Genomic DNA, 9,471 nt, shown 5'->3' on the forward strand with positions numbered 1-9,471 from the left:
CTGTTTTCACTTTTTGGACTTTTTCTCTAATCCTTGATTTTGCTGAAATATTGGATCATTTGAACATTTATTGAAATGAAAGCATGTGAGAAGTTTAGAGGGAAAAATCACTATTTGGTGGAGCTGTTAACAACTCATAGACATCTGAAATGTGACCCCGACTACACACTGCTTTCTGTAAGACATCAAAAGCCAAAAAGGTTGGAAACCACTGGTTTCATCTTTAACAATGTGTTGTATTTTAAAAGCTTGTTATATTATCCATTGTGTCAAATCTTCATCTGAAAAGTAACTAAAGCTGTCAAATAAATGTAGTGGAGTAGAAAGTACAATATTTCCCTCTGAAATGTAGTTGAGTGGAAGTATAAAGTAGCATCAAATAAAAATAGTGCAAGTACCCCAAGATTGTACTTAAGTACAGTACTTTAGTAAATGTACTTACTTTCCACCACTGAGTAAAAAAGAAAGCCCCCTGTCAGTGTTATAATATTTTAACAATAATACATTTTAATGTCGTAGCTGGGAAATGAATTCCAGATTCTATTAGAAATTCTAAAGAACAAGTTCCTGAAAATGCAGCCAAAGCTAATGACGGCTCCTGGTTTTATAGTTGTTAATGGAGCTAAAAATATTGAAATAGTCACTAAAAACAGACGGCAGAGTGTTATTGAAATAAACTGAATAACAGGAAATTTATTAGTTTGAAAACATTGAGAACATCGTTATGTGATGTCACAGGGCCTAAACTGTTTGTAAGATTGAACATAAAAGCCTTTCAACACCCTCAGCGTCATGTAACTATATTATATATAGTTACACTATATAACTATAATGTAACTATACTACCAGTAGCTCTCTTACATCATCTGATTAGGGTTTGTTAATAGTGTTAATAAGTGTAACTTCAGTAAACCATCAAAGGTTTATATCTTCTAATGCCGAATGGTTCAGGGTGTTCTAGCAATAATAACAAAACATGATAAATGAGATGATAACAGTTTGTTTTCAGACAGGATGTTGGGTTTAGTTGTCTGCATGTTTGTTTAGGTTATTCTGAACAAAAAGCTTCTGATTTGATTTTAATTTGAAAGTAAGGTGTTTGGAGAATGTCAGTCCAACCAAGTTATGAAATGAACTTCATTTTTCATTTTATTTATTTATTTATTTAACTTACAGGGTTGATGCAAATTTAATACCTGTTTCAGGGTCACACCAGCCAAAGTATGAAAGTTTGATGGAAAACCACATTTTCACATTTTTTTCAGTACTTCTAAGCACTAAATAACAATAATTCCTAATGATCATTAACTAGAAAATGCAATTTCCGAAGAAATTACATGTGATTGTGTGATTGCTGAAAGCTGAATTTGAGGGTTTTGCATTGCTGAAAGCTGAATAGTATTAAAATTCTACCAAGAATAACATTGGCTGCAGGTGGGATCAAACCTACAACCTCATGTTTGTAAGATAGCAATACTTAGCACTGAGCTAACATGTGACACAGCAAACAATGAGCAAGATCTGATTTTCTTATTAAGACTTTAAATTGCATAAAAAGGGTTGCAGCTCTGACATTATTATAATAATAGGGGGAGCTGGAGTTGCATAGCATGATGGTACATAATAAACATGTTTGTTTATAAGAGCAGAGGTATGAGGAGCACTCCCGTGAGCTGGTATTGAATCCAGCTTGCAATCTAACAGGGGAAGCTGAGTATTGACAGGGCTTAGCCACAGAGCCGGCAGGGAATCCCTGAAATGTGCTGCACAAATTCATATTTTGTTGAGGAAAAATTGATTTGCCCAAAATGAAGCTTCTAGCTCAGAGTTTGGACATTATTAGTGACAGCAGGACTTGCTGAGCATGAGGAAGTACAAAGTGTTTGAAGTTTAAGAAAGGGGAGAGTGAGGAGACACAGAGCCTGCAGATTGCATTGCAGTCAATGAGAGCATGACAGCGCTCTCCCTATCAATTATGGTTTAGAGCTCAAAAACTATAACTCATATGGAAAATACATTTACATTTTGAGAGAGAGGAGGCTTGTGACAACATTTTGAGGTATGATATGTGCTTGAGGAGTTAAAACTGTGGGAGGGAGACATGTTTAGCTACTTTTTTTTTCCTGGTCTAAAAAAATCTCTGCTCTCCTCTCTGCCTGATGACATCACGCTGATGAGATCTGAAAACTGCTGTACTTTGGACTTAAATTGCTCCAAAAGTACAGAAGGTACAGAACACAACTTTGAAAAAGTTAAAAGTTAAAAGTTTTGTGAACATTTTAAAGTTTGAATGGGGTCTGTAGTTTCAAAGTAAAAAAGGTTTGAACTCAGTTGGATCATTCCTCCCATAGACTACCATTATAAATTTTGTACAGGTTTACACTTGGTAAATGTGATTTATATTCATTTACGCACATAACCACCTTTATAGCCAGAAAGACACGTATATCCCAAACATATTCATCAAACTAGCAGACAAAGTAAATGAGCTAATATACCAGTTAACCACCAAAAGGAGCTGATTGGCTCCTGCCATGTTTGTATCCACTTGAGGGGGCTGCTATATCTGAACCATGTGAACTGCAAGCCTCCTTAACATATACTGTATATGATATATGATAAAAAATGTTCTTTTAAAATACTCTGGAGTTGTTTTTAAGCATGCAGAGCACTAATAAAAAGACAATATGAGAAATATGAGACATACTTGTGTATACATGAATTAGCATAAAATCACACATGCTTGAGAACACTCTCTGCGTGTTCAACAAATCTCCTTTCCAACATCCACACTCAAGTTGAGGACCTGTCCTTCTCTACAGGGGACTACATGTTGGGTTGCTGTATTTTACACTGTGTCTCTGCCCTTCACACCTTTGTCAGGGTGCGGCTGTCTGCCCAAAGGCGACGATGGAAAGATCTGAGGCGATCCAGGGCCTCCTCCAGGGTGTGAGGAGGAACAAGGATGCAGAATCTAAGAGAGAAAACACATAATATATGGTCACTTTTTGAAAAGCAAAAAAAAGAAAATGCAACATATGTGATTGACGTGGCTATAACTTCATGTCTCTTACCTCAGATGGTGGTTGCCAGTTGTTCCTCCATGCTGACACCCTGCTCCTACAAACACACCTTCCTCCTCCAGTAACTTCTGGCAGTACAAGACATCTGCCTCCACCTCCAGCACCTGAAAAATGCATCAGACACGACTCCCAACAGGAACTGAATCCACCAGTTAATTAGCTTGATACAAAAGTCTATATGACACATTGTTGAAATATGGAGCGTGTAGTATCGACTTCTCTGCAAGTATCTGCAACCTATGGTTACCCACAACACCCTTCTCTGGATAGGTTCACATGTATGTACACACTGTACAACATAAAAGGGTTGTGGAAGTCAACTGGTGGAAGTAGTTGTAATATTTTCCCACCTTGGCCTGCTCAGTAATCTCAGACAGCAAACGCAGACGTGGATAAAGGTAGATTCCCCCCATCACTGGCTGACAGCTCACCCCTGGTAGACCGTTCAAGAACTCCTGAGCCCGCTTAGCGTTCTGAGACAGAGTGGCCCGCCTGAGGAGAATCTCCTTTGATGAAAAGAACAACAGAGATTGGTTGTAAGTAGTAATACGATATAGGAAAGGAGCTGCTCTGGGAACAACCTGAACAAACGGGGTAGGAAATGAGCTTCGATGTAGGATCTTTTGTAGATGTGTCACCTGTGTGTACATGTCGCAGGAAGGGTCTCCAGGTTTCGGTGGGTTGACCATGAGATCCAGAGCAAGCTGTCCTGTGACCGGAGTACTGATATCACCACACAGCACACTGTCAACAAACAGCATCACATCTGGGTCCATGTTGACCACCTCCATGTATCCTGCCCTCAGACCACATCTGGGACAGAGAAACAAAAATCAGTTGGAGAAACGATCAACCTGTGTAACCACTGCTCTGAAAAACATATAATATTGATGAAACTTTGATTAAGCAGTGCTGTTGACATAGAGAAGGAACTCACTCTCCCATGCAGGCGCTGGATAGTGAGTTTAAGGAAACCAACTCCACTGTCTCTGAGTACTCTTTTCCCATCTCAAACAGCACTTTCTTATAGGAAATAAACTCTTTGCTCTGTCCATACACGCTGTCCTGGTGTACCTGGAGTGCAGATGGAATCAATTGATGGATTAGGAAAGACTGTGAGAAAAAAAACTGCCAGTAACTGAGTCAAATCCTAATCTGAGGATAGTTTTTTTTGATCACCTCATCAACCAACAGGAGGAGTCTCTCAGCTGCTGCAAACTGAATCACTTCCTCTATTGATTTCCTGTCCTGCACATGACCTGCGAGGACCAACAGCAGCTTACAACAGTGATGACAGTAAGGACGTTAAAACAAGTGGGTGTAACGTAGCTACTGTATGATCTTTACCTGTGGGGTTTCCTGGGTTGCTGATGTAAATGGCTCTGGGTTTGCAGCGCCCCCTGGCTGTCTTCAAAGCTCGGTGCAGCTCCTCCAGGTCCACAGCCCAGCCCCGGTCCTCTCTCAGCTGGTAGGGTACCAGCATCACACCGGCCTCATCCAACAACATGGGTAGGGTGTGTGGGCAGGGAATGGGGGTCAACACACCTGTCTGAGTCTCCCCCTCCCCACTGGCCAGCAGCTTCACAACCACCTAAAGACAATGGATCAATATACAAAACTTAATGTATATTGATTCTGTCAGTGCTGAATTGTTCAATAATTGCACATTTTGGGTTTAAAGGATAATTCTGGTTTATTACAATTTGTGAAATTGTGTACAGGACTTATTGGTGCCTAGAGGATCAAGCATACTGACTTTGGTTATACTCTGACTTTTTCTCTGGCGCCACCATGAGGTTAATATTTGTAGTTTTGTGTGAAATGTTTCAACAACTATTGGATGGTATGAAAAGGTTGCTCCTCTCTGTTTTCACAGGGCCCTGGCTCCCAACATTGTTAGAGTTTTTGTATTAGATTACTAATTTCAGTGCAATGTTTCTCTTAATTTATCAGTCATGTAACGAATAATGGAATGGGTTTGGTTGATTAGGTTGTGTTTCATAATGTTATATTTTGTTGAAGGGCTTCAGTCCTGTTGTGATTTTTTTTTGAGAGTTTCGTGATGGTGGGCAGATCGTCTGCTTAATCAGTGATAGTGACAAAGGGTGTGCATCATTAACTGCACTGAGCCACTAGGCAGTGTTGTTCTTGTGGTAACCTGAGTAGATGGTATGTTCCAGTTAGGTGCGTCGAAGAAGGTAAAAGGCCAGTCACTGGTCTGTTGAGATGGAGTAGGGAAGATAGTAGGTGGCAGCTCACTTTAAGACTGCAGATTTTATTCATTTGTTTGTTTGCTTTGGTTTGGCTTTTGACATCACTTTTTTGCACATACTCCAACCTGCCAACCTGCTTCTTTAACATACATAAAAGTTTCCAGTGCCAAATAACATCTTCTGCCCTTTATATGAGGTGGTGGCGCTACAGATGGATTGCCATGAACTGTTACTTTGTTGATCCTTTAATGTTTCATCCAGAGCCATCATCAAATTTTTAACATTACGACCAAATATTTGCAAAACTAATGTCACTTCCACCAACCTCAGCTGTACTTTGTGTTTGGTGCCAATTAACAAATATTAGCATGCTAACACACTAAACTAAGATGGTGTTAGAAGCTCAAAGGACCACTATGCCAAAGTACAGCCTTACAGAGCCACTAGCATAGCTGTAGACTCTTGTTTATTGTTCCTTTATGAATCAAAATTAATTCAACTCCACACCATTTTCCCCCCTGGTTTTCCAGCAATCCCCCCAGGGAGGGCTGCCCTTCAGTTCGGGGAATCTGGAATAATTACTGCCTTGTTTATAACCTGAAAACAGCCCAGGTTATTTTTGTTAGATTCTTGTAACTTAGACAGTCATCATCCAGTGTCAAAGTGTTCTCTGTCTTCGCAAAGTCTTTTAATATTTAACTGTGTGTCTTTTTTGGATGTGAAGAGCTCACAACAGACACAGTAAAAAGCCTTCAGACCAACAGATGCTGCAGCTGATTATATACCAGTATATACCAGTTTTATAGTTTCACAAGCTAAGAGTACGTCCACATTTTAGCATTTTAATTTTAAAAATGCATCTTTTTTCCATGACAGTTTAGTACACACTAAGCTGGTGTCTTCACCACCAAAAAAACAGAGTTGATCTCTCGAATGTTTAAAAAACTTTAATTCTTGCATTTTTCTAATCCGTCCTCATGCTTAAAAAAAACTTAAAAAAGAAACCAGTTGGAGAAGAAAGTGGACTCAACTTTGAAACAGTGGAAACTTAACACATTGTAAAATATCTGCCTCTTCTGTGCAGTGTGTGTGTTGGTTTGTGTTACACCTTCAACTAGCAATTATTGTCTCTATTAATTGCTTACTCAATGAAGTGTTAAAAAAAAAGTGAAAAAATGACATTCACAATTTCACAGAGTGATGTCTTCAGTTAGCTTGTTTTATCTGACGAACAGGCTAAAACTTTAAGATATTCAATTTACTGTCTTATAAACATTTATATAAAATTTTCTAACACTTAAATTTAGGGCTGCTACTAACAATTGTTTTCATCAAGGATTAATCTGCCAATTATTTTCTCGATTAATCTATTTAATCGTTTGGTCTATATAACAACGGTGACTGACAGTGAAAGAAATGCCTGTTGCAGTTTCCTAGAGATCATTTATTATTTAGTCCAACCAGCAACTTAAAACCCCAAATATTAAACTTACTATAATGGTTCAAGGAAAAGCAACACATTTTCACATATGAGAACCTTAAATAAGAGATTTTTCACTTAAAAATGACTTTTAACAATTAGTCGATTATCAAAATAGTTGCAGATAAATTTTCTTTCAATCAACTAATTGTTGCAGCTCTGCTTAGATTCTCCAAACAGGCTCTTCTTTAAATATAATAATGATAATAATAATAATAATAATAATAATAATAATAATAATAATAATAATAAAGTTATTCTTAATTTGTACTATGTAATCTACATGTATGTAATTTCTGTATTTTTGTTTCAAAATAAAAGTCGCACACGGTTACATGAAAGAGCTTTATTAAATGGAAACTTGCACAGGATTTGTAATGCATTGAGTATTAATACTGGACATTTAGCATAGATACAGAGAGGAAAACACAACTTAAAGTCAAATCGCCTAATACATGATGGCTATAGGCCAAGAAGACGACCTTTGCATAGAAGTCCCTACCCAGTGCAACTGCAGCGTAGGGAGAGAGAGAGAGAGAGAGAGAGAGAGAGAGGTTTGTGTCTATGGGGACATTTAAAGGGAGCTCCAGTATACAATATTAATTTCTACATAAAGTTACAGTATCTTCAATCTGAAGTCCATTATCATTTTTCTAATATGTTCTTTCATCTATTATAACAGGATCTACACCTGTCTGATAAATAAAAGAAGTTATATACAATAAGAAAATTAGACACAGAGGGTGATGGGAGGGTGAAGTAGCTACACAGGCGGGGCGTTATTAGATATGAAGCCATGCAACGGGATCAAATCGGAGCTGCTTTTGGCAGATCCAGGACCAGTTGACCCAAATCCGTTGATTAGAGCCAGATGATGGGAACCGATCCCGGCCGTGTGGTTTCAGATGCGAGACGTGAAACGTGTCTGCGTGACACGGAGCCGGCAGGTAAAAGAGTGCTTTGCTTAGTTTTCTGTGATAGCCCTTGTTTGTCGTATTTGTGTCCGACCGAGGTGAACACACCTGAGCCCCTGTGCAGGTGACATCCAGGGGGAGCGCTGTGAGGAATGTGGTCGTCCTCTCTCCTCCTCCTCCTCCTCCTCCCCTGTTCACTGTTCTCAGTTCTCCTCTTTGAAGGTAGTACTAGAGCCCTTTTGAAGAAGTATTAAAAGACCTTCTCGGTGTGGTTTGGTGAAGATTTATTCGACACAGTTCGTCCAGTTTGTGCTCTCCCAGGTAGAACAGCGTCAGGAGCCCCCATCGTCTGGGCGCAGAGTGCATGCGATCACCCCAAAAAAGACTTGGTCTCGATTGGGAGAAACAGACTTTAGTCTTAAAATCCCTTTTTAAACCCATTTCATGAGTAGTGGTCCAAGCCAAACGAGTAGATTCCTCCTCCAGTTTCTGTTAGTAGTTTTCCCTTAAAGGGCCACTATTCCAGTTGTAGAGAAAAACAGTTTGACCTCACATATCAGTTTGCTTTTACTCTCTTAAACACAGAGTAACTACAGTCTAAAAAGCACAACATCAAAAGGCACAGACATGATATTTCCTTTTTGCTACACGTGCCCACTGCTCCCTTTCCCATCCAAATATCATTTATAGTTTCTTTTTTATTATTTCCATCCATTTGTGTAACCTGAGTTTTCTTCTCCCTTTTTCCTGTTCTCTTATTAAAACCTGAAACACAGTAAGAGCAAATTTGATGAGCTTCAGACTTAATTTTAAAAGGCATCTTTTCAAATTTTTAATTGAGTTTTGTGTCATAATTCTACCACCAAACAGTTCCAGTTTTATTATTTTTCCCCCCTTTTTTAAATTTTTAATCTATTGGACGGCATTAATCTTTTGTGTAAAAATGGAAAGAATGTGATTAAAATGTCTATTTTTAACGATAAATTAACTGAATAAAACTCTTAAAACAGGCATGGTGGAGAAACTCAGAAAACTGGTTTCTTGACCCCCTTCAAGGCTGTTCTGGATCTATGGAAATGTCAGAAAAAAAGCCCATTTCCAATTTGGTCTTAATGCGTTTCAGCCACAAATCCATGATTGTTTTTATAGCTTAACTTTTGTGAGGTTTATTTGTCCATGAGATGCTTCTGTTTTGTTTTGTCTCATTGTTACACTTTTTCCTTTTGCTGTTCGCACAGCAGGATGATGTAAAAATCTCACATTTTGTGATTTCCAGTTATAAGATTGCATGTCGCTGCTGTAAAGAGCCTGTTGTTCTCTCGGGCTGTCGCTGCACAGCACTGGTGGCAGCGAGTGTCAGGCACTGTTTATGTCGGAGTTTAGTGCTCTCTGCTGGACGGGAGGATTAGCTGCGCTTTGCTGCCACCTGCTGCCTCAGCTTCTCCCTCCTCTTTTTCTCCATCAGCCTGCAAAAGTGGATAAAATGCATTATTTTCTGTGTGAAGGTGTGCATGTTTGTGTGGATGTTTTTGTTAAGTCTTTAGATAAGAAAAAACATTACAGGCCAATTATTAAACTCAGGTTTAAAACTACTGCAAACCTGCAACAGGTGAGAGATAAAAAATCAACTAGTCTGCTTACAGATGCCAAAATGTGAAGTAGTTTGACTGAAATAAATGCATATCTAATAATACAATCTAAAAAATACTTGTATAAGATATTCTACCATAGAAATTAGATATATTAATGTAAAATACAGTAATAATAATATATTTAAAAGT

The 9,471-nt window shown here is 38.6% G+C and overlaps 2 protein-coding genes across 4 annotated transcripts in view; both read right to left on the reverse strand.

Moving 5' to 3' along the window:
- Positions 1–2,868: 2,868 nt before the first annotated feature.
- On the reverse strand, positions 2,869–4,701 carry LOC122989038 (alanine aminotransferase 2-like). The gene is made up of 7 exons (XM_044361716.1): positions 4,431–4,701; positions 4,263–4,342; positions 4,021–4,157; positions 3,722–3,896; positions 3,434–3,589; positions 3,075–3,187; positions 2,869–2,974 (listed from the first exon to the last, which is right to left on the reverse strand). The coding sequence occupies exons 1-7, from the start codon at positions 4,588–4,590 to the stop codon at positions 2,869–2,871; spliced, it is 927 nt and encodes a 308-aa protein (XP_044217651.1). The 5' UTR covers positions 4,591–4,701.
- A 4,144-nt stretch (positions 4,702–8,845) lies between these two features.
- Positions 8,846–9,471, reverse strand: part of LOC122988895 (1-phosphatidylinositol 4,5-bisphosphate phosphodiesterase gamma-1-like) — a 32,783-nt gene continuing 32,157 nt past the window's right edge. For all 3 annotated transcript variants that reach the window (XM_044361552.1, XM_044361553.1, XM_044361551.1), the window contains one exon: positions 8,846–9,156. In XM_044361552.1, coding sequence (XP_044217487.1) covers positions 9,096–9,156 — 61 coding nt within the window. In that variant the 3' untranslated portion in view covers positions 8,846–9,095. The remainder of the gene's footprint in view (positions 9,157–9,471) is intronic.

Source organism: Thunnus albacares, chromosome 9 (genome assembly GCF_914725855.1).
Source record: "Thunnus albacares chromosome 9, fThuAlb1.1, whole genome shotgun sequence".
Classification (NCBI taxonomy): Eukaryota; Metazoa; Chordata; class Actinopteri; order Scombriformes; family Scombridae; genus Thunnus; species Thunnus albacares.